This window comes from Phyllostomus hastatus, unplaced genomic scaffold, assembly GCF_019186645.2.
Source record: "Phyllostomus hastatus isolate PE091 unplaced genomic scaffold, TTU_PhHast_1.1 phas_contig_402, whole genome shotgun sequence".
NCBI classification, from domain to species: Eukaryota; Metazoa; Chordata; class Mammalia; order Chiroptera; family Phyllostomidae; genus Phyllostomus; species Phyllostomus hastatus.
In genome coordinates, this window is record NW_025333873.1 from 14,123,576 (window position 1) to 14,150,752 (window position 27,177).

The following is a 27,177-nucleotide window of genomic DNA, read 5'->3' on the forward strand; positions in this document are numbered from 1 at the left end:
CAGCCTGCAGTGAGGAGAGGCTGGCTACACCACACACCACGGGGACAGTCCCACGGGCCACCTCCTCCTGCTGGCCCACCCAGCCCTGCCCAGGCGGCTCTGCCGCTGAGCAGACAACAGGAGGGCTTTGTTCCTGGCCCGGCTCAGGCTCCCTCCCAGACACCGCGCCAGCAGGACACCTGCCCTAGGAGGGGCCCCACACGGCACGGAGGGAGCGGGGACAGGGTGTCACAAACCATCGGCGCCCGCCCTCAGGGAGATAATGTGGCTGGGAGACACCCCCCCACCCTGACCCGGGGGGCCCCCAGAGCCGGGAAGCAAAAGCTAGAGGCTGTGCGTGTCAAGAGTGGGGGAGGGACCACGGGAACAGCCCAGCCTCCTGCCTCTGCCCCCCCCACCAGAAAGTCCATGTGCTTCGCCAGGGCCCAAATGCCATGTCCATCCACGTCAGGTGGTCAGAGGCCCCCGGTCACGGAAGCATGAGCGCCCCCCGAAAGAAGGGGAGTCCCCTTCTCTTACCTTTGCCAGAGTGTCCACCACGCTCGCCAGCGGCTGCTTCGCGGGGTACTTGGCCATGTCCCACTCAAAGTGGGTCACGAAGGACGTCAAGTCAACTGGAAGGACACACACACACACACACGTTTCGGCACGTGAGCGGGGCTGGCGAGGGAGACCCGGCGGTGGGGCCCGGACCACGCACCGCACGCCCACCTGGGAAGCAAGGAGAGGGACCAGAGGACAGACTGGGGCTCCGGGGTAGCACACCCCGTGCTGGGCCAGCTGCCTGGCCACCGCCCGCACCTGAAACCCCACCCGCCGTGAGACCCAGCAGGCCGAAGGGACGCTGCCCCGGACTCCGCCTCAGCCGGCCGCCCCAGGCGGGCGCCGCTCCGCCAGGAGGGAGGGACAAAGCTGGCTGAGAGGTCGAGGCACCCGGTTCATCCCCTGCCTTTTCCAGCTGCTGGGGCCGCACGTCCCCGCTGGGTTATCCTCCTGATTCGAGGTGCCCCCAGAGGCACGCCAGGGGCCCCCCAGCCAACCCCCAGAGACACGCAGCCTGTCCTGGGTGCCACCTGCCCACAAGACGAGCCGTCTTCCTGCCTCCTGCACCCAAGCGCTGGACAGCGGCGATTTCAACACCCTGGGTCTGTTTTAGAGAAGGCGTTTTAAACACGAGCCAAGTGTTGGAACTGGTGGATGTGGTTCTTAGCACCAGGCATGGGTGTGCCGTTTTCCAGTGTATGTCCTTTACTTTTATATAAAATGGCCTTATAATTAGAGCCCCCCCCATATGCTTGTACCCAGGAAAGGACTGCGTTGGACACAGTGAGGAAACGGGTTCTCACCAGGAGCCACGCCTGCCGGCACCTTGACCTTGAGCCAGCCTCCAGAACCGTAAGATAAACGTCTGATGGGTAAGCCCCCCAGTCTGTGGCACTTTGTTATGGCAGCCGGACCGGAGTCGCCCAGGTTTGGGTGTTCCTTTGGCCTGAGTACGGACTTTGGCACTGCCTCATAAGGGCAGGGAAATGACCTTGTAAAAGGAAACAGCCCTGGGAGGAACCGAATGACTGTCTGGATACTAACAGGGGGCGTGGTCAAGGACAGAACCAGAAGGTCAGGAAGGACTCCTCCCGGGGCACCAGGAGCCCCTGATGCCACTTCCTGAACCCTACCGCGGGCCAGGCACTGGGAAAGCATGCGGGTGACACCTGGCCATGCGGGTCACACGCTGACAGGCAGGGACTGCAGCCCATCCCACAGGCCCAGGGACAGGCACGCCTGTCAGGAGACGCCAGGTTCCAGGGTCAGTCCCCCTTCCCGTCCCCTCTCTGCCACCTCCAGCTTCCGGCAGAGACTCCACTGCCCAAGCCAAGCCACCTCCGGCCCTCGGGCTGTCCCTCATGGCTGCTCCGGGACTGTGACACCGGGACGGAGCGCACGCAGGCTCCCCGTCCCATGACACTGACGATACTACCTGGTCATCCCTGAGTCGCTTGCCCCGTCGGGGTCCCTGAGGGCAGAACGCTCTCTCGGCGTCTCCAGGGCCCCCGCGCAGAGCAAGGGCCCCGCGCTCGAATCCTCCTAATGACCCTGCCCGCTGTCCTAGCTCTCCCGCCCGGGCTGCTCACAGGAGACGGGCGTCGGACCGAGCTCTCATCCCCAGCGTCTCCGCGATGCTCGGACCAAAGCGCGTGGGCTCCCTGTCTCCACAAGGCGGGCCGGAACCACTTTATGGTGCAGCCCCCCGCACGGGGGCTCCCAGACCCTGGGTCTCCCTCTCACCACGGCCTGCAGGGCGCTGCGGGCTGCCCCCGGGGCTGGCAGCTCTGGGGGATGGACGGTCACATCTGGATGCCCGGCCAGCACTCGGCCCAGTGCTTGGCACTCGGGAGCCGAGCCGGGATGTGGGACGAGGGAAGCAGGAGGGGAGGCTGGGTAAGAAGCCCGTGCAGACCTCCCTGCGGAAGGCTCCGGTCTGTGACCGTGACCGCCCCCTGCCCCTGCAGCACCTGCCCCTGCAGCACCTGCCCCCTTGCCCCCCATGGCTGGAGCTCCAGCTCCAGACACTGCCCGTGACCCCTGGTCACTCATCCAAGGGAGGCCTTGCCTGTCCACACTCGGCCTTAGGTGAGAACAGGCTCTGGGGACAGCCTGCCCCTCAGAGGGCACGGCCCCCTCGGGCCGTGGGGTATGGCCAGGACTGTGACTGTCTCTGTCCACGTGGGAAAGAACCGGCCTCCCCTCCCTCCCCTGGCCGGGGTCAGCGAAGCCTGGTCTCCCCGGGAGCCACGTGGGCCGTGGACTGGTCGCCCATGCGTCCAGTCCGTGAGGCAGGCAGGCCCACTCGGGCGGCAGCCCTTGAGCGACAGTGCTCACGACAATGGTCTGAGACCCAAAGCCAGGCCTGCCCGGCAGGCAGGCAGGCAGCTGAACGGGGGACCTGTGACCACACAGGCTGCCGCCCGGAGGCCAGAGGGACCTTCCAGCGCGGAGAGCATCTGTGCCCATTCTAGGGCCCGGGCCGGACCCGGGTGTGCTCGCTCGGCTTCGGCTGAGAGCAAACGCGCCCGTGCCCTTCCGTGCCCCGGGCTCAGCCCAGGGCAAAGAGCGAACGAAAGGGGAAGGTGCCCGGCAGAGCTGCCAGCCGGTACAGGCATGAAGTCATTGGCAGCGAGGACACCGAGACCCAGAGCGCTGACCTGCCAAGGCCGCCCAGTGCATTCCGCAGCAGGACCAGGTCTGGCCGCTCCCTGGCTGGGGATTCTGGCCCTCCACACAGCCTGAGTGCCCGGGAGTGCTCTGGAGGAGACTGGACTAAAACCCCACCTGCCGGGGCCACCCGAGACCCCCCAGTGGGCTCTGTCAGCCCCCGGCGCCAGGGTCTGCAGAAGAAAAGGATTTCCCCAACCAAAGAACGCCAGCAGAGCCCAAGCCAAGCTAAGTGGTAGAGGTCGCTTGACCGCGGTCCTTTCCAGAGCCTGTGGCATCCTCGGCCTCTGTCGGCAATGGCCTTGGGTAGGAAACAAGCTTGGGAAGCTCACGGGGACCCAACTTGCACGAGGCCTAGAGGTGATGAAACAAACAAGCAAAGCCAAATCTTCCCCTGGAGGAGGGAGGGAGGCAGGGTCTCTTAGAGCCTGGGCCATCAGGACCGGGGATGTTACGGAATAACAACACCTGATACTAAGTCACGTGAACGCTGAGTAGTAGCATGTGAGCACGGTGGTCACCATTTGACCGTGAGCTCGAACCCTCAATCCCTAGACACCAGGTTTTCTTGTAGAAAGGTAGCTCTCTACCTTAAGTCAGCTCTTCTGTCTAGGGCCCTACATGTTACCTGCTGGGATAAATAAGATCAGTTGATCTTTTTAGTAACATAACCTGTGTATCAGCATCAGCAGGAAATCTCACTGCAAACGAAGCAACTGCATTTGGGGAGGCGTTTTGCTAGCTTTCAGTCTGTACAGATTTGTACTGGTCCTAAAAGGGTCTGCTGGCTTTAATTCCTCCAGCTGCAGCAGGTGGGGGCAAACCCAGAGCAAAAAGCTCCTTCTGATGCTGAAACCAGGAAAGGCCGGTGTGGGTGCAGGGACTCCCTCCGGGTGCTCGAGGGAAGCAGCTCCGTGCCCATCCAGATGCACGGAGCCAAGCCTGGCGTTGCAGCTGCCAGGGGCCACCCAATGGCCCGCCTCCCAGGCAGGAAGGGGGCTGGCTGCAAGGCCAAGATGCAGGAGGCCACCCGGGACCCCAGGGTCAAAGCACCCCCACTCCGGGAGGCAGGCAGAGCTGCCCAGGAGGCAGGGGAGGCCCGAGGGAGGGGGAAGGGGATGACACAGTTGCTCTCTGGGTCATACGGATCAAGTGACCAAGTGCGAGGGGGTACTGGGGAAACCCGGCGTCGCCCGGTCACTGTGCCCCGATGACCAGACCGAGACCCCCCCTTCCCAAGGGACATGCGGGCACCACACTGAGCACACACACACAGCAAACAACACACGACCTACTCTTCAAACACTTCATTTTCTCCTTCACACCTGCAACGTAAGAAGGGGTCATTATTCAACCGCGTTCCCGTGCAAAGCCCAGTTCAGATCTGGGAGCATGAGCATTTCCACTTGTCAGTTGAAACAAGCAAATAAAAAGCTCTTTAAGGTTGCCGGGAAGGGGGGAAAGACGAATTTCTGTGTCACAGAGGATGTCTGTGTCAGGTATGGAAGCTAGCCCTTCCTTTTCAGGACAGACGCCTGTGTGGCGCCACGGGTCTAATGAACTGCGGACAGTTAAACACCCGATTTCCAAAGCCTCCAAAGTCGCAAACTTTTCATCTTGCAGGTCTTAAGTGCGCTCACATTCTAGGTACACAGTTAATGGACCCAAACACTTTTGGTCGAACTCTCCATTTACTGGGCACGACGTAAGATTTCAGTTTGAGGCATCGCTCAGCACAGCGAGGCATTTCAGCCTCGTGTCGGGAAAGGGCTGATAAATCCGTGGGGGGCTGGGGGGCTGGGGGGTACTTCCCACGCAGGAGAGAGCGGAGGCTGACAGAGAAGGCAGGGAGGGCCTGACAACCAGGAGACCCCACCGAACACATTTCCACTTCAAATTTCACACAGGGTCTCAGCCACAGGGTGAAACACACGATGGGGGGCGGTAAGCCGGCCCAGGGGCAGGTCCTCCCAACTTCCCTGCTGCGGAGCTGACCACCGGAGGCGTAGTGAGTGTCTGCCACTTCAGAGCCTCCTGGGTCAGGGGGTGGGGGGGCGCCGTATCATTCCAGTCACTACTGTGTGGCCACACACCCAGGGCTACCCACGGGCCAGCGGAGCTGGGGCAGCACCGCGGTGAGGACAGAGGGGTGACCTACCTCCGTTGGCCAGGAGGTTCTCCCGGACCTTCCCCTTGGCGTCCTCCATGACCTCCACCACGCTCTGGGCCATTCTCTTTATGAGGCTTTGGGAAGAGAACACAGGGCGGGTTAGAGCGGCAGATCCCTCGGGAGACTCCCACGCCCCGCGGGTGGGGAGAGGAGCGGGTGCCGCCCTTTGGGGGATCAAAGGGCTTCAAGTGCTGGCGGCCTTTGGACCAGTATGTCCACTTCTGGGAATTGGTTAAGGAAATAGGAAAACAAACAGGAAAAGCTTTCTGAATAAAAAAAGATGTTTGCAGCCGTGCAGCTGATAGTGAAGAACTGGGAACCGCTGGAAGGTTCTGCAACAGGGGATTGTTTTAGCAGATGATGGTCCACGCAGTGGAGGGGCTATCTGGCGGCCTTTGTCAGTGAGGTTTGCAAAGAATTTCTGATATCGTGGAGCGAGGTGGGAGTTATGACGCTGCGTGGAAAACTAACAAGGTTCAAACTTACACAGAAAGTGTGGCTACAACTCCGTGAAAATTGCGCTTCCCGTTTTAGTTATGTTCTATTATAATCTGGTATCGCTTTTTAAAAAGATTGTATTTATTTTTAGAGGCAGGGCAAGGGAGGGAGACAGAGAAGGAGCGAAACGTCGATGTGCAAAAGAAACTTCGATCCGTTGCCTCTGGCACGCCCTGCAACCCAGGCACGTGCCCTGACTGGGAACCGCACCGGGGACCTCTCGGTTTGTGGGACAACGCCTAGCCCACGGAGCCACACCAGTCAGGGCTGGTATCATTTTTATCATCATAAAATTAAAACTTTTTTAAAGGTTTTATTTATTTATTTTTAGAGAGGGAAGGGAGGGAGAGAGAGAGAGAGAGAGAAACATCAATGTGTGGTTGCTGGGGGTCATGGCCTGCAACCCAGGCATGTACCCTGACTGGGAATCGAACCTGTGACACTTTGGTTCGCAGCCCGCGCTCAATCCACTGAGCTACACCAGCCAGGGCAGAAAATTAAAACTCGTTAAGTCACCAGAAAGTATCCCGAAGGCTCCAGAAAGTACTTGGAGGCAGGACGTGACTGTGCGTGGCTCTGCCAGTTACCAGGCAGATAACTTGGCCCAAGTTTCTTTCATCTCTTCAAGCCACTCTTGGGTGCGAACTGTGGATTGTAGCCATTGTGCAGGACAATTGTAACTATTAATACAATTCACCAGGCTCCTGGCGTGGAGTAGCAAAGAGGGTCTCCTCGTAGAAGCCGGTCTGTGAGAACCACAGTTGGAAAAACGCCACACCAGGATCAAAGCTGAGAGTTCTGGGCAGCCAAGTGTTTGCCTCAGGCCCTCTCTCCAAACTCCCCCGGCTCCTGGCAGGGGGGCGGCGGGTGCAGGGAGGACAGAGCCGGTCACTGATGTCCACACGGGGAACATGGTCTTCTGCTGCTGCAGGCGCCGGCCCTGGCCGCACAGTGCCTGGGGCGGGGGGCTGGGCGGGGAGGCCCCGCCCCTCCAGCATTCCCCCCTTAGTTCCTGTCCATGGGTTGTACGCGTAAGTTCTTGGAGTCCTCTGTTTCCTATGCCATTTTTATCTCTCCACATCTACCTTATGCCTACTAATTATGCTTCTTCTTCCCTGTACCTTTTCCCCCTATTCCTCCCCTCCCCCTCCTCAGGGAAATCCCTCCAGGTGACCTCCGTTTCTCTGATTCTGTTCCTGGTCTAGTTGTTTGCTTAGTTTTTGTCTTTGTTGTTTTCCTTGTCTTTTAGGTTCATTTGTTGATAGTTGTGAGTTTGTTGTCATTTTATTGTTCATATTTTTTATCTTCTTTTTTCTTAGATAAGTCCCTTTAACATTTCATATAATAATGGCTTGGTAGTGATGAACTCCTTTAACCTGACCTTATCTGGGAAGCACTTTATCTGCCCTCCCATTCTAAATGATAGCTTTGCTGGATAGAGCAATCTTGGATGTAGGTCCTTGCCTTTCATGACTTCAAATACTTCTTTCCAGCCCCTTCTTGCCTGCGAGGTTTCTTTTGAGAAGTCAGCTGACAGTCTGATGGGAACTCCTTTGTAGGTAACTGTCTCCTTTCCTCTTGCTGCTTTTAAGGTTCTCTCCTCTTTAATCTTGGGTAGCTTAATGCTGATGTGCCTTGGTGTGTTCCTCCTTGGGTCCAACTTCTTTGGGACTCTCTGAGCTTCCTGGACTTCCTGGAAGTCTATTTCCTTGGCCAGACTGGGCAAGTTTTCCTTCATTATTTGTTCAAATAAGTTCTCAATTTCTTGCTATTTTTCTTTTCCTTCTGGCACCCCTACGATTCGGATATTGGAATGTTTCAGTCTGTCCCAGAGGTTCCTAAGTCTCTCTTCATTTTTTTGAATTCTTGTTTCTTCATTCTGTTCTGGTTGGATGTTCATTTTTCCCTTTTGTTCCAAATTGTTGCTCTGAGTCCCGGTTTCCTTCCTGTCACTGTCGGTTCCCTGAATATTTTGCTTTATTTCACTTTGGGTATCTTTCATTTGTTTTTGTTTGTTTTTTTTTCATTTTTTGACCAAGCTTAATCAGTTCTGAGAGCATTTTGATTACCAGGGCTTTACATTCTCCATCAGATAGGCTGGCGATCCCCTCATCACTTAGCTCTCTTTCTGCAGTTTTGCTCTGTTCTTTCACTTGGGCCCTATTTCTTTGTTTGGTGGGCGCACCTGTTAAGTTGTAAGGGGGCGGGGCAACCCTGCTTGCTGCGCAGCATGCGGCCTGTGGGGGCGGGGCCAGAGATGGAACAGCGGGGCTGCCTGCTCCCGCGCACTTTCCAATGGGCTCTCCTTGACACTGGGCGTTTCTCCCACCGCCGCGGGACCCCCGTCGGGGTCCCCAGTCAGCTCGGAGGCTCCGTTTCGCCTTCAGCCAGCCCCGCCCGCGCAGTCTCCCCTGTCACAGCGGCTTTCCTGAGTCGGCCCGTGAGTTCTGCCTCCTCACCGGCCTGGTAGTTCTGGTTGACTTTTTCTCCAGTTCCTTGGTTGTCGGAGTTCCCTGCAGTTTGATTTTCTGGCACTTCTGGTTGTGTATTGATTTCAGATTGGTTGTTATCCTCCTTTCTGTTGTGCGAGGAACCGAAGGGTTTTTACCTATCTTGAACGGGCCGTATTTTTCCGTAAGACCTATCCTCATTTACATTCCTTGTCTGTTTACTCTAAGAGAGTTGGGTTGTGTTTTGTTTTGTTTTAGGAGAAAGCAATAGCTGGCTCAGGCAAACATTATCTCCAGCTGCAAGGGCAGCTGGGACAGCCCTGCGGCCTCTCCTGCCTCCCCAGCTGTGGGACATCATACCTGGCCAGTCCCACCTGGGTTCCCCATCAACACATTTTGTGCCAGAGCTGCAGGGGGGTGTGTTTCCTGGCCGTCCACATGCATGAAGTGTCCAGAACAGGCAAGTCCACAGAGTGGGTGGCTGATGGTGGTGGTGGGAGGGATCGGGGTGGGGGGAGGAGGGGAGGGAGGCGACTGCTAATGGGCGTGGGCTTTCTTTTCTGCTGTACACGGTGACAAGGCTCTGCAATGGGTGGCGGGGAGGGCCGCACGGCCTTGCACACACACTGGAGAGGAAGGCACCGCAGGCGTCAGAGGGCGACTGTCACAGTGGGCGAACTGTATCGCAGACAAAAATACCTGCCTCGGCCTTTCTCCTGGCTTTCGGGTGGAGGACCAGCCCGGAGGACACTGGCGGAGACTAGAGTCCGGCCCCTCTATGCGGGGCGTTACGCCTTCTGCCAGGTCTCCTCCCTTGGCTCTGCTCCCTCGTCTCCATCGCCACCCTCGTTTCCAGTCGCCAGGAGTCCGTCCAGCCAGTCCCTGGTCCCCGTCCCAGACAGAGCCCGCCCTCTCCCTCCGGGTGTCCCCCGGAGCGTCCTCTCCGCTCCCCGGCCTCTCCCTGTCTGGCCTCCCCCTCCCGTGCATCCTCCCACGGCAGCCAGGCGGGCCTCTAACAACACACCCACCTCTGCGCACGCTGCCCGCCACCCTGCCGTTCCACCCGCGCCGGAGGTTTCCCAGGCCGTCCCAACACTGAGGGTCTCGCTCCTTAGAACAGTTGAGAGGCAGCACCCCAGCCGCCCGGCTTCCGCTCTCTGCGCCCCCTCACCCCGCCCTTGCTGTCCTGAGGCCATCTGGACTATCCTGAGCTACCGGGGTGCCACTCACCCTTCATCACAGCCCACGGGTCCCCTCCCGGGGCAACTCACCCGTAACAGACACAGCAGAGCCGGGTGACACCCCACTCAATACGTGCTGCTTCTCGCACACAACAAAAACACACAGAGTGTGGCCTGGCCGGGTGGCGTAAGCCGGTGGAACGTCGTCCCATACACCAAAAGGTTGCGGGTTCGATTCCTGGTCAGGGCACGTAGCTAGGCTGTGGGTTCTATCCCCATTTGGGCTGCAACCAATCAATGTTTCCCTCTCTCTCTCTCTCTCTCTCTCTCTCTCTCTCTCTCTCTCTCTCTCTCAAGTCAATAAACACATCCTCAGGTGAGGATTAAACACACACGTACTCAGAGTGTCCGCTTCACACCAGGCAATGCGATGGGGACACCGGGGTGAGCAAACCGACCACGGCCGCTGCCCTCCCGACTCCCAGTGGAACGTGCCCCCGCCCCCCGCACCACGTCAGTTACCACCGTCAGACGCATTGCTTTCCTCCCTGAGCGCCCCGAGGAGGAACAGACAGACTCTGAAAAACGTGCGAGTCGTGCAGACCCGTAGTGGCTCCCAGAACCCCCAGCGGCCCGGAGTGCCGGCGGATGGAGAACCCCGAGACGGGACCCAGCCCGGGGCTCCGGACCACACGCACGTGTCACTGGAATTAACCGTCTCTGCTCGTCTACCTCCTCTGCCAGAATGGGAGCTTCTCAAAGAATGCACGTTTCTTTAAAAAAAAATCAGTGTTTCCTATGATTGCAAAATCGTACTCCACGCAGCCGCTATATGGAGCTTCGTCCCCGGCGAGGAGGCCAGGCCCTGGAGCGTCCCAATCCCGCCCCCTGGTAAGCCACATCCCTCCCGCAGGCCCAGGAAGTGATCTGACAACTGGAGGGTCGAAGGGGAGGTGCAAACGGACACCCTGGGTGCCCAGGACCCTAACTGCCTCAGCAGGTCGGTGTCTGCCCAGAGGAAGGAAATCACGTGTCTGCACAAAGGCTGCACACGAATGCTTGCGACAGCTTTGTCGCCCCAAACTAGAAACCATCGAAACGTCACCCAATGGGTGAACGGACAAACGGTGGCTTACCCATAAAATGGAATACTACCCACCAGTGAAAAATGACTCTGCAGCATGAATAAATCTCAAATACTAATACAGCAAAGGAAAAACAGACCCAAAAGAGAAGCATGTGTACTATGTCATTCCATTCATAGAAGAGTTCTGGAAGTGCAAACCATCTTCTGGGGACAGAAAGCCAGTCTGTGGTGGCTGAGGTGCGGGAAGAGCCTGACGAAAAAGGGGCCCCAGGGCCCTCTTGGGGGAAGTGCGCATGTCGGCCGTCTTGACCGTGGTGACAGTTCTGTGTGTGGATAGGGCGGGGCAGCAGGAAGTCTGCAGTTGTGAGTATGCGAGGGATTATTCTTGTGTTACTGATTATCCCGTTAGTGTCCAGACGAACGACTGTTAACCTCCTTCTGCCCCACCCTGCATGTTAACACTCGACAATAAAAAAGGACCCTTTAAAATGTGCCATTTAAAAGGGTCGCAGGTTCGATTCCCAGCCAGGGCACACGCCAGGGTTGCAGGCCACGGCCCCCAGCAACCGCACATTCATGTTTCTCTCTCTTTCTCCCTCCCTTCCCTCTCTAAAAATAAATAAATAAGTCTTAAAAAAATGTGCCATTTATTGCATGTTACTTGTATGTGAACAAAGGCATTTTTTAAAAAGCCTATACTCCACACAGGTAGCATTTCTTACCTGAGAGGTTCATAAAAACCCCCAAATTGACACTACAGTTCATTAGAAAAATCACAGGGCAATGAGGACTCTCCTTCACTGCTGGCAGAAAAACACGACGGCCAGCCCAGAGAAATCTGGTGTCATTTATCTAAACTACAAAGGCACATGGCCCCTGGACCCAGCGGTTTTGTGCGGAGAATCCATCCTGCAGATACACCTGCATGCTTACACACGCAAAGCGACGATGCAGGTGACAGACGGTTGGTAACGGGCCCCTGGCCCACAAAAGCCAACAAGCCCGTGCCCACCCGTGGGGCTGCCTGGCGCACCAGGTGCCTCCCCACGGGGAACGCCAGGCAGCCGGACGGCGCGCTGCGTACGGATGGGAGAAGTCTCCCAGGAGACGCTGTTGAGGGAAAAAGAAGCATGACGCTCAGTAGCACGTGTGGGTTACTCCTCTGTGTTTAAAAAGGGGAAATGCAGAAACACATTCTGGAATGGCCTGTGTTTGCATAAAGGAGCACCGGAAATGTATCCGGGCAACTAAGCAGGGGGCCGGGGGGTTGGGATGGGGAGACGGTGGAAAGGGGGGCTTCTACCTGCGCAGCCTTTTGCATTGTTCCGAACGTGGATGCGGGTGAACAGATGACCTGTTCAGAAAGGGAAAAGGCTTCACTGAAAGCCTTTCAATGTACATTTAGAATCCCTGGCCTTGGGATCAGCTTCTTAGAGGTAGGTCAGGTTCAACCGAATGCACCTGTGTCCGGTGCCGCCTGAAGGGCAGCGAGTGCCTCGGAGTCTCCACCCCACCTGCGCCCGCCGGAGAGGCAGCCCCGGAGCCTGCCCTGGTCACGCACCACCGGCATCCCTGGAGATGGAACGATGGATGGATTCCCCGTGATGGATCCCGGCATCCGTCACAAGACAGTCATGGGATACCTTTCTCTTTTTAAAAAGAACTTCAGCCGCGGTGTGGAGAGCGGACAAGAGAAAGTCAGAAGATGGGTTAGCAGTGTGGTGTAAAAGCACAGGAAGGAGACGAAGCTGGCGGGGGTGAAGGCGGGGCGCTGAGAAGTGGACAGGCGTGGGACAGGTTCTGGAGGTGGCGCCCACAGGGCTTGGTCCTCCCTGGAGCCTCGAGCGGACGGTCAGGGAGCAGGGCCAGACCGTCTGCGTCAGCGCCAGGTGTGCGCGCCCAGGGAGCCCGTGCTGAGGCCAAGAGGCCTCATCAAAGGAGGGTGTGTCCATGTGAGCTGTCTGTTGAGGATGACATCAACTTAGGGCATGAAGCCATGCAAAAAAAAAAAAGCACCATTTAAAGGTGCCCCTTGCCCTGGCCTGTGTGGTTCCATGGGTTGGGCATCATCCCATAAAGAGAAAGGTCGCCAGTTCAGTCCCTGGTCAGGGCACGTGCCTGGGTCGTGGGCCAGGTCCTCAGTCGGGGCGTGTACGAGAGGCACCCAATCAGTGTTTCTCTCTCTTTCTTCCTCCCTCCCTTCCCTTCTCTCTAAAAATAAATAAGTACAAATAAAATCTTTCAAGTTGTCCCTTAAGCTCTTGAAAAAAAGGCGAGTCTGAGAGGCTGCCACCCACTGAGGGTGTCACAGACCGACACGGAGGACAGGGTGAGGTCCGGCGAACGGAGGAGCCGCGGGCTCCAGGAGCTGGCCAAGGCCTAACTAGGATGGACATGCCTGAGATGAAACTTAATCTCGAAGGAATTATTTCGTGTGTTTCACAATGTTGCCTCAGGCCGGCCCTTACCCGAGTGGCCAGCCAACATTCCTTCCTCCCACAGGCTGGACTTCTGGTCCGGGGAGGGGGGAGGGGGGAGCCCCTGGGGGTTACGTGGTGGAGGCGATAGGGGGAGGGGTCTGTCTGGTATGGGGCCACCTAAGGCAACGCAGAGGCATCCCAGCAGCCCCAGGAGGAAGGGACGGAGGCAGGGCGGGCTGGGGAGAAGCCAGCCGCCAAGGGCCAAGGGCCTGTGGCCGACGGGAGAGAGGCAGGTTGGCAGGGTTGAGGCCTGACACGCATCAGCCGTGGGACCCCGCCCCGCTGCGGGACTTAGCCGTGTGAATGTGCGTGTCCTCCTCTGTAACGAGGGCCTGCTCATCTGTGCATGGGGCTGTGGCCAGGATGTCACGGGCAAATGGAGAAAGAGAGAACACCGGGACAGCGCTGGCACCCAAGGTGCGACGGAGAAATGGCAGTTCCCACACAGGGATGGGACGGCCCCCAGGGTGGAGGGGGTTGGCACTGCAGACAGAAAACAATACAGTGGAGGCGGGGAGGGCGCCACGCAACAACCCTCCGCGGCGGTGTAACCGTCACAGAGCTTGATGCAGACAGCAGTAACGGCAAAGGGCGCCAACAGAAAACGGGGGTGCAGCAGGCAGGGAAGCCACGCAGGCCAGTAGGCACAGCAGCGCCCCCCACCCACGGAACCAGGAGAAGATGCCCAAGTGGGTACCGCGGCCACTTACAAGCAGCAGCACCGTGTCGGGTCACAAAGAAAACCTCAGACCCCCGAGGTAGAACCACCACTGACTTCATTCTCCAAGAACAAAGCAAGAGAATTAGAAATGAAAAACAAAACCCCCCAAAAAACCCCTGAACCTTCCAGAAATGTTAACAAAGAACACCAAACTTCCACGTGTCAAAAGTTATAGAATATAATTCTCAGAGGAAAATTCAATGCCTTGAGGTTTACAGAACAAAACAAAAAAGGAAATATAGGAACTAAGCATATAATTCAGTCTTACAGAGAGGAACAAGAAAATAAACCCAAATAAAGCAAGAGGGAAAAAATTGGGACACATGCAGACGCCAAAACTAGAAATAAGAGCAATAAAAAATGATTTTAAAAACATGAGAAAAAGTCTGCTTCTCTACACAAAGGGTGAAATAGATAAACCACTGTGTAGCCGAATCCAAGAAAATGAAACACCTCCAAAAGAGACACATTAGCAGACACATTATAAAACTCACGCAAATACATGTTGAGAGATTGTGCAAGTGATTTGGAGAAGTTGATAAAGTGGAGTAGGCTCAGGAAAAGGAAATTTACCAAAACCGATACCCCTCTCTCCCCACAGAGAAAACCAAGGGGCCAACAGTAGTGGACAATTCCGTGACTAGAAACCACTCCTAGAAACAGACCGGGTCCCAATATGTCGAATGACACAGTTTAAACCTTCCACAAACAGACCACCCCATCACCCTCTAAAGCGGTGCAAAGACTAGCACCCGGGAACACGCAGAAGCGCAGATTACCGGGCCCCACCTGAGACTACCCACCGAATCAGGAATTCTGGAGGTAGAGCCCAGTAATCTGTGTTTCAGCAAACATTCTGATGGGTCTGATGTTGCAGTTTGAGAGCCACTGGCTTATTTATTTATTTTTTAAATTTAAGATTCTACTTATTCTTAGAGAGAAGGTAAGAATAGGCTGTAGTGATGGCATTGTGATGTCAGTGTTGTTACTCACGAACGCTGATGCAAAATTTTCCAACATGAGCAAGTAAAGTTCAACATTCCAAGTAAGGTTTTGTCTTGGAACACAAGGATGGTTCAGTAAACATATTAATTAATAAATATGCCGCATTAAAGAAAAAATAAAACATAAGACCAATTTATTACATCCTGCAAAAGGAATCTGAAAAATGTGCAGGACTCATTCTTATTTCCTTTTTGTACTTTTTCATATCACGCTAAGACCAACTCTTAGTAAAACAGAAACAGACACTTCCTTGGCATGATAATATACATTTTAAAACAAGAGCCAAAATGACATGTAATGGTGAGACATTAGAACTATTCAATGAAAGGCAGGAACAAGGCTAAGATGCCCATTCTCATCCCTGGCAAATCAAACACTGTTCTGGAACACTAGCCAATGCAATAAAACAAGAGAAAGAAATAAGAGAAAATAAGGAGAGCTTACTATTTGCAGACAAAATCATCAAGCCTAGAAAGCCTTAGAAGATAAGCTGAAAACCACTAGAAACAATAAGGAAATTCGAGAAGGGGGCAGGTCATGGAGTTCATACACAAAAAGGCCCTGTTTACAAACAAAGAGCATTTAGAGAAAATATCTCATAACAGCAACAAAATTTTAAAAAGTGAATATTTAGGGAAAAATGAATAATAAGTCATGCAGACCTTTATCGAGTGAGACACTAAAGCTCTGCTAGAGGACAAAGAAAAAGCATCGAGTCAGCTGGGAGGCGAACTCTGCTCCCAGAAACACGCAGAACGGTGCGTGTGCCCCCCCCCCCCGCCCCCGCGCACTTCCGGTGCGGCGCCGCCGGCATCACCTTTAGTGTCTCTGCACCAGCCACAGGCCAGCTGCTGCCCTCGGTGCTCGAGACACATCTTATTTTTTAAAAAATCTGTTTCTGCTTGGTAGAGATCTCAAAATAAGGTCTTCAAGATTCGTAAGCGTTTGAACTGGCTAATGAATGTGAGTGTGTGTGTGAGTGTGTGTGTGTGTGTTTCGTTCTGTTTTACCAGGGAAGGAACCACAGGGCCCCCTGCTCATGGTAACTGTAGGGAGAGGAAGTATGGCTAAAGTGGGACTGTTCTCTTTTGGTACCTTTATACCCTCTGATATTTCTAATGTGTAACTATAATACTTTTTTTTTTAATGACAGTGGTCATCAGCTGAGTCATGAGTGAGACGAGTCTTGGCGGAGCTGGAGGAAACCAGTTAGGGGCGGAGTGGGTACAGACAGGGAGACAGGCAGGCACTAATGGGTAAGCTGGTGAATCTGGATCAAAGGTCTATCTGCCCCTCACCCCCAGGCCCCAGCCCACGGAGCTCTTTCTAGGAGCTTAGACCCTCACTCGGAGCATGAGGGGATAGAGCGGGTCTCCAGGGGCCTGTGCAGTGCGGCCCCTCCAGGGACCTGCCTTCCATCCATTCATTCCGCCGGTCACTGCAGGCCTGCGATGCTCTCCATTCTGGGGACGTAACTGTGCAGGAAGACTGGCCTGTGGGGCTTACGGTGTGCCTGGGGAGACAGCTATGAAGCAAACAACCCCACAAGAGAGTGTACAACTCCACTTGGGTGAGTGTTATGGCGGAGGGGTGCTCGGGTTGGAACAGGAGAGGGTAAGTCAGAGGATCTGAACCAGGAAAGCCTGGGGCAGCTGAGCGGGATGTGCGGATGACTGAGGGGGTGAGCGGGGTGTAGAGGAGGGTTTGAAACCGCTTCTGGAGAGCGCTGGAGAAGAGCGAACACGCAGTAGGACTGCCAAGCAGCTCCAAGGAACCCAGACACCACACGGCGCACGCAGGCGTTCGACTGATCTCCGTCGAACGCATCGGAGAAGAGTCACGCGGGTGACCTCCACCTTGCAGTAACAGAGGAGTCTCAGTAACTTTCAACGGTCACGCTTTGCTTCTCTCTGGAATGCCCTTAGGAGGACAGACTCGCTGGAGCTGCGTCCCTAAGCAGACATCCACCCTCTGATCAGCCGACCCTCGGTCCACTGCTCGGAAGCACATGGGCAAAGGAAAGTCCGCAGCTCCTCCCCAGCCCAGGAAACGCACCCCAGTGCATGTGACAGTCACCAGTTTCCCTCAGAGGCGCATGAGGTACGTCTGAGTGCCCCAGCTCCTGGGAAATGGAATATTGCAACCAGCTCGGCGAAACCGGCCAAGATACCGTGTGGGGCTCAAATGCTGAAAAAAAAAAAAAAAAGCCCAGCAGGATGGAGGAGGGGGGCGCTGCATAGCTCTTTAAAAGATAAAATGGTTTGGTTCCTCACAGGTTCGAGAATTACGGTGTAAATGCAGAGCAAATTAACAAAGGCAGCGTGGGGGGATAAATCAAAAATGCATGCGAGGCTCCAGTGAGCAAACCATGCCTTCCAGCTACATGGAAAAACACTGCGGTGCCCCGAGTAAATAAATAATAAAAGGATACGGAAACAATACACCCTGAAAACTCGCATCCCTTCTCTCCTGGCCAGAGGCAGAGCGGACGGGTTCAGGCTGCCCCGGTTACACAGCCAGAGAGCATGTATTTATCTAATAACACCCGAGCGCCTTTCAGGAACGAGAGAGGGCATTCGTAAAACCTGCAGCCAGTCTCCAGGCACCCCATGACCTCACCCCAGGCTCCCGGATCAACTCTCAGATGAGGAGCCCTGTGCTCTGGACTAGATATATGCTGGCAATAAGAATTGTGGGAGTCTCGGAGCACGCCGTTTCTCTTTCTCCCGGCAGGAAGGCTCTTGAGAAAATATACTCACAAGGGAAACAATACACAGTGGTTTTCATTTTTACCGCTCGCGGCCCTTAAAGAAAAAAAAAGAACCACTTTAATTCACGTGAGCCCTCTCTGTCCACAACGGCGGCCTCGACGTTGCTAGTCCGCACATGTATCAGAGTCATTCGCCCTGTCTCTGAAACAGGTGCACGCCCCCATCACAAGCAACTTGAAAAGCAAGTAGATTCAGAACAAACCACTGACACTCGCTGAGCACAACAACAAAAAATGAAAGTGGAAGCAATGGTGAGTCAGGGTCATAAAATTTTAGAGCCAGAAAGCCCTCTGGTGAAGAAGAGGTTAAAGGACTTGCCCTTGAGGAGAACACTAGTAGCCAAGACACACCTAGAAAGGTCTAGAAAGAAAAATTGCCGAGTAGGTGTCATTTCCGCAGCAGGCCTGGGAACAGCTCAGTTCAGCCGACGCTGTGGTTTGTCGGGGTAAGAAAAAGGCAGGCAACCACCAGCCGAGGGCAGGGGGCTGACTCCCCCTCCCCCACATCTGCCAGACCCCCGACCCCCGTGCACAGCTGCTCCAGAAAGGAGCTGATATTGAGGGATCCGGCCGCTTTTTCTCGGGCGTCACCTTGTCATGGAGCGTGTCCTGGGATTTGGTGATGCTGGATCCAACCCGGTTTTACCCATGACATCCTCCCCCGAAAGCACAGTCATGGCCACGATTATCCCATTGTACAGATGAGAAAGCCGAAGGTTAGTCTTCTTCCTCGGAGACGACGAGCTGCACACCTCTTGGCGATGCGGACTGCCTTTTCGTGGTCAGCCCAGCAGCCACGTGGAACAAAACGGCAGCGACACGGATGCGTGGCCGTCGGAGGCAGTGGGTCCCGGAACAACGACTGCGCACAGAGAACCAAACTCCTGGCCCGTGGCTCTGACTCTGAAGGTCAGAGAAAGCCTCGAAGGACTCCAGACCTTTTCCGTCAAAGGCACATTAGAAAAGACAGTAGCAGCCTTATCGCCATCCCACTGACAAGAAAACGTAGCGTGTGTCCACAGGCCCCGAAAACCCGAAATCCTCCGTAGGGGCGGCGAGACCTTGCAGTGGAGCCGGGGTCATTTCAGGAGGTGTGTGGCCTGGCGCTTGACGACCCTTTCCCCATCCATCCCACCTGCATCTGTTACTGCCCTGCCCGGTGTGGCGCAGGTGGTTGGGCATCATCCCACAAAGCAAAAGGTTGCCAGTTCGATTCCCGGTCAGGGCACGTGCCTGAGTTGCAGGTTCAGTCCCCGGTCGGTGGGTGTGGGGGAAGCCACAGATCACTGTTTCTCTCTCACATCGATGTTTCTCTCCCTCTCTTTATCCCTCCCTTCCCCTCTCTCTAAAAATGAATAAAAATAAATATAATTTCAAAAATGTTTTTAAAAAATAAAGTGAACAAAACAAAGCAAAAAAAATGAAAAGTCACTGGATAAACAACAGATGTTCATTTCACCAAAACAAGGAATTATTATTTCAAAACCACTTCGCAATCAATGACGAGTCCCTGTGACATAGCATTACAGTGGAACTGTTCATGGCGAGATCGAAAGAACAAGATATGAAACGTTACAAAAGATGTGTCACCTGATGTCACCTTTATTACTAGAGGTGCATGTATTACCATGTGTGTGCAGGAGTGATGTTTATGTGTACGAAAATGTGGACGTACGCCCTGCACACACAGCACTGGTGATCTCTGGAAGGCACGATTATGGATGGCTTGTATTCTCTTTTCCGTGCTTTTCTATGATCTACAAATACTTCCAGTGATTTTGTTCCCAATGTGTACAAGTTCTTTTCAGACAGCAAATGACTGTCAGACTCTGAAACATCCTCCTACACTTCGGGGGGCAGAGCGAACAGCCAGGGCTTCCCGGAGGGTGCGAAGGACCCGTCTGCAACATCTCACATGCGAACTCTGGGCAGCGTTTCTGAACGACCTCCCTGCCGCACGTGCACGAGGAAGCAGGGAGAAGAGCAGTCATTACAGGTCGCCTGTAAAGCCAAAACTACAAAGCGTACATGGCCATCGACAGGGAAATTCGAACAAATGGAGGCAGCAGCTATTCAAGGTCATGCGGCCAATAAAAACAACGTGCGTTATGGACGGACCCGTCTCTAATGATGTGATTAAGTGGGGAAAAAAAAAAAAAGCAAAGTGTGGAACACATGCAGTCAGCTGCAAGAAACCACTCGGAAACAATACATTCGATACGTTCACATTTACGTGTACACGTACTGGTCGTCTCTGGAAGGCTCTCCCAGAAAACGTTAACAACGTTGCTTTAAAAGAGGAGAAATAAGAGGAAAGGAAAGAGGAAAACAGGTCAGAAGAGAACAATTTTCACTGGGTAGCTTTCCCTTTGTGCTGTTGAATTTTTTACCACAGGCAAATGTTACTACAAACACAAACCCAAATGCAAAACTTAAAAGCCCTCGGGGCGGCAGGAACTGGGGCGGGAGGAGCTGCACCAGTTACTTCTCCAGTGTCTGCACCTCACCCCACCCGCCGCCGCCACCCTCTTCGTTTTGAAGGCAGCCCCCTTAACAAATGCTGAAACAAACCCACGCCAACAAAACCATGTGGTGGACGCCCGCATGCCACTGGTGACCCTGCGCCCTCCCCGGACCCACCCCGGCTCTCCCCTCGTGACGTCTAGGACCGGGTTTCGGCGAGTACGGGCTCAGCCAAAGCCAGAGCGCTGTGTCGTCTGAAAACAAGGCCCAGCTTGTATGTAGTAAATAAGCCACAGTTTACCTTTCAGCAAAGGTATCGAGTTTCCCCAACTCATCCGAGAGGCCAACGAGGGAGTCCAAGGTCCCCACCTGGAAAGATCACAAAGAAATGAGAGGCTGGGTGTGGTGGCCGAGAAGCGAGGGTGCCCTTCCCCACAGCGCAGAGGACTCCTCACATCCACCTTCAGTGAGTTGTCTTGGTCAGTAGCCACACTGGAGACTGGGAAGAGCTCTTAAAGGAAATCAGTGGATCTGGGAATTAAAAACTTTTTTTTTCTTTTGCCAACAGGATACATTGTCATGTTTCCACCGTGGGAAGCAGTGACCACGAGGTCGTGGCCTGCCCTCAGCTCGTTCTCATGTGACAGCGGTGGTCCGCGGCTCACGGGTGGGTCCCCAGAGCCGAGGAGGGGATCCCCGGAGAGCAAGCCAAAGACACGATCATTTCTAAAAGCCCTTCTTCTCCGAGAGTCCAGCCAAGTCCCTTTCCCTCTCCTTGTCTGAGGCTATTAACAACGATCTCGCTGGGGCAGGGGACAGCTTTTTCCCACCTCACGATTTGTCCAAGTCCTTTTCTTCTCCGATTAGTTACAATAGTCTGCTTCTTAGTGGGGAAATGGTTAGAGCTCAAAATTGTGTTTAAAGGTCTATTCACGGAATCAGAAGAAAAACATTGTGGCTGTGGCTGGGGGTGGTTAGGGGGTGGGGGGATCGAGGAGAAAGGACTCACGGACACAGACAACAGCATGGCGATGGCGTGGGGAGGGGGGTATAAGGACGATAAATGGTAATGGGGAAAAAACAATAAAACAATCAAAAAATAAATTTAGCCCTGGCTGGCGTAGCTCAGTGGATTGAGCGCGGGCTGCGAACCAGGCATCGCAGGTTCGATTCCCAGTCAGGGCACATGCCTGGGTTGCAGGCCTCGGCCCCCAGCAATTGCACATTGATGTTTCTCTCTCTCTCTCTCTCTCTCTCCCCCCTTCCCTTCCCTCTATAAAAATAAATAAATAAAATCTTAAAAATAAATAAATTTAAAAAAAGGAAAAAGCTTTGTTGTCATGGTACCAACCACCAATTCAGGCCCTAAAAAGTAACTAGGAAATTATGAAGCTTGGATCTCTCTCTTTTTTTAAATCCTCACCTGAGGACATTTTTTCTCATTGCTTTTAGAAAGAGGAAGGGAGAAAGGGAGAGAGAGAAACATCGATGCAAGAGAGAAGTATCCCTTCTGTGCACCGGAACGGAGATCAGCACCTGGACCAGGAACCTGTGCACACCTGTGCCCAGGCCAGCGATCGAACATGCAGCCTAGGTCTGTGATCTGACCAGGAATCGAACTCTCAGCCCTTTGGCTTCGGGACAATGCCCCAACCAACTGAGGGCAAGCCTGGATATCTCTAATAAGTGAAGTTGTTTCTTTTCAATAAATTTGATTGCCAGCAGCTTTGGGCAGGACTCCTGTCTTTTTTTTTCTCCTTGTTCCCTCCAGGCCAGCACGCTGCCTCGCTCACGGTAGGTGATGAGTGGGTGCTGACTTCACTGTCACAAGGTCTGTCACTGGACAAACAGTGGCAGGTTTGGAAGTCAGCAACATATGGGTTTGGAACCCAGAGCTGCCACTTACCAGCTCTGCCTCAGCCCTGGGGCCCGCTCTCAGGCCATGCAAACCCAGACCGCGGGACTTGCAAAGATTCGCGGTAATCCGCTGAAAGTGCCCGGGCCCCAGCACACTGTCTGGTAAACACTAGCCAAAGCAGAGGCATCACCAACAACTACGGCAGCTGGCAGTGCAGCTCCTCTGGCAAGGGGCAAGCCGAGGTTCGAAAGAGGCGTGTATGACGGTGAGCTGGGAGAGCCACCTCTGCGCAGGTAGCGGCCCCCCTCCGGCGCTCCCAGCGCTGCTTCTCCTTGGAAACTTGTTCTCTTAGGAAGCCTGGCAAGAAGTCCACTCTCTCCGAAGCAAGAGGACCGTGCCTACCTTTCTCCCCTGTCTTGTTCGTCTCAATCTAACTTGCTTCTGAGATACTCCCTCACAGTCAAATCTCTTTCTGCCATCTCCCCAGGTACCACTAAATCCCCTTCCCGCCTCCCCAACAGAACCAGAAGGGGCCTGGATTTCCTGCCCCGTTCCCGGTTCCAGAGCACAGACACAGCTTGGAGCTCTCCACGCCTGCAGCTTTAAACGGAATTACTGGTCTCTGTAGATGCGGAAGATGAAGCAGGAAGAATCTGAGAGTAATTCATAAGAAGCCAAGTGTACGATGCTCTTCCCAGTCTTTGAAGACACTGCCCCTCACACCCTCTCTTCCGGTTCACTCTGTGCCACGGTCCCAAGTCCATCGTTTCTGTGACTGAATTCGGGCTGTGGCGTGAAGTCCCTTCTGGACCGTTGACCTCCGCCCTGATCGTCCTCACCCGCAGGCTGATTCTCAGTTTTGCTCCCTTTGCTGCCCTTACTTTCTCCTTGGCTTCCAGAAGACACCACCTCCACCCAAACCCATCACCTCCCTCCTCCTCCCCAGGGCCTTTACCTTGAAGTCAGGAATGGCGAACTTGGTGTTATGAGACAGGTTGGACTTGGAGGTTACCATGTTCATCCTCTCCAGGGCTTGCAAATTTTCCTTATCGCCAGGGGCAGAAATTAACCAAAACTCCGACATGCTTCCGGTCTTCTTTTATCCAGTTACTGACCAGAACGGCAGCCACACATACAAACAGAAGCAGGAGAAGAATTTATGAATGACCCATGGACATGAATTAAGGAGGGGGGGGGCGGGGAGGGGAATGTGGGAGGGAATGGGGGTACTGGGTGTAGGGAGAAACGGGGAAAATCGGGACAACTGTAGTAGCACAATCAATAAAATGTATTGGAAAAAAAAACCAGGAGGAGAGAAGTGTCAGTTATCTCCACTTCTTCACCACTCCCTTCCTGGGAAGTCACCCTCTCTGGGACCTGTCACTTTTCCTGTTTCCCATGCTTTGCCCCTCTGACCTTCCAGTTCAGATTCCACAGTTCCAAGGACACCCATTTGCACAAGCTCATCTGCCCTGTTCTTATCTCCACCTGCAAAGCCCTCAGGTCTTCACATCCATTCCCAAAGGTCCTCCTTCCCTAGGGGGTTCTGACAGGTTTTCCGGAGCAGGGGAGGAGGGGAGCTTCTTTCCTTCCCCTCTCCCCAGTCCAGTGAAAACCTGACATCGGAAACAGAGGTGCGGGTCGCTGGGCGTGGGGACCTTCTGCACTGGTATTTTCTCCCTTCCACGCTGCATCCCCTGGGGTGCAGGATGCGGTGGAAGCGGAAATGAGATGGGGAGGAGTTTTCCCAACAGGCCACCTGGGCAAACCCCCAACCTTGGGAGGGACCCTAGCTTTAAAATAGACTTCAGAAGGACTCTTTTTTTTAAAAAAATAAAATACAAAAAAAAGTGTGGGGCAGGGACTACTAGAGCCGCGTGTCCACGAGAGCGGGTGTCCACTCTGCCCAGTGCGTAACTTGCTGAGCCGACAGGTAGCTTCTGTCCAACGTCTGCGGCCTTTCAGGTCCACTAGCTCTGCTCACTCGGACGTGTGCACGCCCACCCACCCCTTTCTCCCCTCGTTCTGTCTCTCCCTGCCCGGGGCCTCCCGCGGATCGTCTCGGGACCGCTAGGGGAAAAAACAGGATATAACCAGAGACCCATCAAGAAGCTTCCCGTGTCGACACTCATCCATCCCACTCTACTCCAGGATAAGCTTAGTCCCTCCTAACCCACCCCCCGCACACCGATCGCAGTTCCTCCCTGTCCTATTACCTGGGGACAAACTGGCCTGAGCACAACCTGGGGAGATGCCACCTGCCAAGCCACGGGGAGGGTGCAGCGGTGGCACTGGTTCCCTGGTTCCCACGGAGAAAGGGCGAACCAGGACGGCGCCCGTGGGGACCACGGACGCAGGTGGCTCGCGCGGGCCCCTGTCTGGTCGCGCCGTGCGCGCGTCCCCCCCCTCCACCCCCCGCCGCCTCGAGTGCCCGATCCCGCGCCTCCTTACCGGGAGCCGGGGAGCCGGCGAGCCGCGCGGGCGGGCTGCGGGCGGGCGCGAGACAGGTGCGCACGGCCGGCTCCCGGGAGGCAGCGGCTTCAGTGCGGCGCCCCGCCCCGAGCTTTTATCCCGGCTGCAGGCCGCCCCGCCCACCGGCGGCAAATTTGCATATCGGGCCGCCCCGCCTCCCGAGGTCGCCTGACCCGGGGCCACGAGCCATCCCCAAGGCTGCGGAAAGGGGACGCTGCCCTTCGGGTCTCAGGTCTCGGAAAAATACCCGCAAGACCCTCCCCGCGGGGGCGGGCACCTGGCGGGGTGCTGGGAGGTCGGAAAGGGTCCTCAGCCCCTCGACGTCGCAGAGGGCACGGGACAAGAAGACGACCCCGCAGTGGGAGAGGCGAAGTTCTCGCGAGCGGACGCCCGCCCTCGGCGGCCGCCCCACCCCCAGCCCCGCCACCCCCTAGCCCCGAGACAGGCTACGAAGGTCTCAGGGAAAACCACCGAGAGACAGGACTGACCTGTGGAAAGCGACGCCACGGCCTCACAGGTTTGGGAGCGCACCTGGGCAGAGCAGTGGATCTTCCCGGCGACGTGGGCGAGAGAGAGCTCGGCCTCGTTGCCAGGAAACTCCCCGCTGCCCGAGGCGCCCACTTCGCCTTCCCCGCTTCGAGACTGCCCTGTGCGGGGAGGGACTTACAACGCCCTGTGCGGGACCACGGTGGGAGCCCGTGATCCCGGCTGCTTGAAACAAACCCCAGACACTATAACCTGCGACGGGTAAAAAGCAAAACAAGAGCTCTGACCATTCATTTTCCCCTGGAGTAAAGGAGGAAACGTTAGTACCTCTTCTCTGTGGACGATGTTTTCAGTACTTTCTGGGGTTAAAAATAAATTTCAATGTTTGGGGCGGAGTGGGGGATGTTGGAGAAGGTATGGTTGCTGCCTTTGGAATAGGCCCTCCCTTTACAATGAAGACTGTCAACTTATTGTGAGTGCCAGCAGGTCTTTGGAAAGAGAGCCGGGTGTCACCCCACGGCCTGGGATGGGAAAGTGGCTTTCAAGGTCGTAGCGTGAGCTGAGCGCACCGCACTCGTATTGCAGATTCGGTGTCGGCAGCTTGGAACTCCCAGGACCTGGCTCTGCCTCATCCTCATTGTGCATTAGTCAGTCCTTGCAACATCTTCCCGAGGGAGGAGGACACCTGAAACCCAGGGATGAGGAAACCTGGTTTGTGCAGGGAGATTAGGTGGCAATTCCAGGGAAGGAGTGTCCTGGTTGGATATTGACAATGGAGCTCCAGTTTGGGACTTTACCCGGGAATCCCCTTCTTCCCAGCCACACCTCTGGGGCTGGAGCAGACCTCAGGGGACAAACAAATGCAGGGACGCACATGCACAGGGACTGTGCTGCCGGGGGGCCACACCGCTGGTTAGCGACCCAGCTGCAAGTGGAACTCAGGCCTCTGACCCATGTCTTGTGTCTATCCAACTGCTCCCAGCAAGCCTGCCGGATGCAGGCAGGACTGGGAAAGAGGACCCGCGGTTTCTATTTCCATCAGTGTTTTTCCGGCCTCAACATGCAGAACCTCTGACCTGGCTTCTCAGAGACCGGGCAACACATTTAGAAGTCCCCGGCTTTGCCCGTGGCACCATTCTCCCTATTCACAGTCTCCTCTAACTAGATTTTTTCGAGACATGAAAGAAGGGTCAGACGCGAAATCATGGCTGGGATGTCCGATTCAAAAAACATTAGGACCTACAGTGTTCCTTGTCTTGCTGTCAATTTCTCTATTCAAGGTCAGTCTTTGTGGTCTTTCATATCTTAAGCTTCTTGTTAAATGTCGGAATTTGTAGCCCTGGCTGGTGTGGCTGAGTGGATTGAGTGCCCGCCTGTAAACTGAAAGGTTGCCTATTCGATTCCCAGTCAAGGCACATGCCTGGGTTGTGGGCCAGGTCCCCAGTAGGGGGCGCGCAAGAGGCAACCACACATTGGTGTTTCTCTCCCTCTTTCTCCCGCCCTTCCCCTCTCTCGAGAAATGAAAAAATAAAATCTTTAGATATTGGAATTTGTAATAGTGACTACTGATTTACGGGTATCTTGACTTTTCTCAAATAACATTTTTTTTCTGCTTATTAAGGTGATTTTATGCTTCGTATAGAGATTTTTGGGAAACACAGAAAAGTATGAAGAAGAATGTAAAAACATCACCTGTGTTTCCATGACAATAGCCACTGTTAACATTCAAAGTCTCTTTGTTCCTTCTTAATGCATATTCATATAAACTTTTTGGCATGGTTAAGATTACGGATGTATCATACATAAAGTTTGGCAACCTGCTGGCGATTGCTTTTTTAAGATCACAAAATGTATCAAATGTATCTTATCAGTGCAGTTTAACCCGGTGTCATCAGCAGCTTGTCACCGCTCAGACCTGAGTCAGAGACATTGCATTTCAAAGGCAAATAAAGAGATCTTGTTAGACAACTTACATCTTGAAAAAAAAAAAGAGAGAGAGGAGAGAGAGGAGGGGGTAGGGGAGAGTTGAAAACCACACTAACTTGCCCAAGGGTTTTTTGATTTGAAATTTTCAGAGGCAACCACACAGATACCGATCAGTTTTTCAGGTGCCCACGTGTGTTAGTCCCTCAGTCTCTAACACAGACACGGGGAGGCACCAGCCAGAAGTTGTGCAGACCGGTGTATTTGGTGCAGTCCCTTGGTGTATTAGGCAAAGATCAACGATTGTTCCCACCATCAAAGGAAAGCGGTTCCCTTCCGCCTCAGCCTGACACAGCATTCAATAACCTGTTTTCCAACCCCCAAGCTCCCCCCCGCAAAG

The 27,177-nt window shown here is 54.6% G+C and overlaps 1 protein-coding gene and 1 long non-coding RNA gene across 4 annotated transcripts in view; one reads left to right on the top strand and one right to left on the bottom strand.

The window, feature by feature from the left end:
* ATP6V1C2 (ATPase H+ transporting V1 subunit C2) overlaps positions 1–24,441 on the bottom strand; it is a 39,991-nt gene extending 15,550 nt beyond the window's left edge. For 2 of the 3 annotated variants that reach the window (XM_045844366.1, XM_045844363.1), the window contains exons 1-5: positions 24,113–24,275; positions 22,852–23,006; positions 20,340–20,407; positions 5,372–5,457; positions 520–614 (exon numbers count right to left, since the gene is read on the bottom strand). In XM_045844366.1, coding sequence (XP_045700322.1) covers positions 520–614; positions 5,372–5,457; positions 20,340–20,407; positions 22,852–22,980 — 378 coding nt within the window. In that variant the 5' untranslated portion in view covers positions 22,981–23,006; positions 24,113–24,275. Of the gene's footprint in view, positions 1–519; positions 615–5,371; positions 5,458–20,339; positions 20,408–22,851; positions 23,007–24,112; positions 24,276–24,347 lie in introns of those variants that run through there. The other variant, XM_045844365.1, reaches the window with a different exon arrangement.
* On the top strand, positions 20,387–21,752 carry LOC123822441. The gene is made up of 3 exons (XR_006786345.1): positions 20,387–20,517; positions 20,607–20,705; positions 21,491–21,752. It is a non-coding gene; the product is annotated as an uncharacterized LOC123822441 (long non-coding RNA).
* Positions 24,442–27,177: the final 2,736 nt, after the last annotated feature.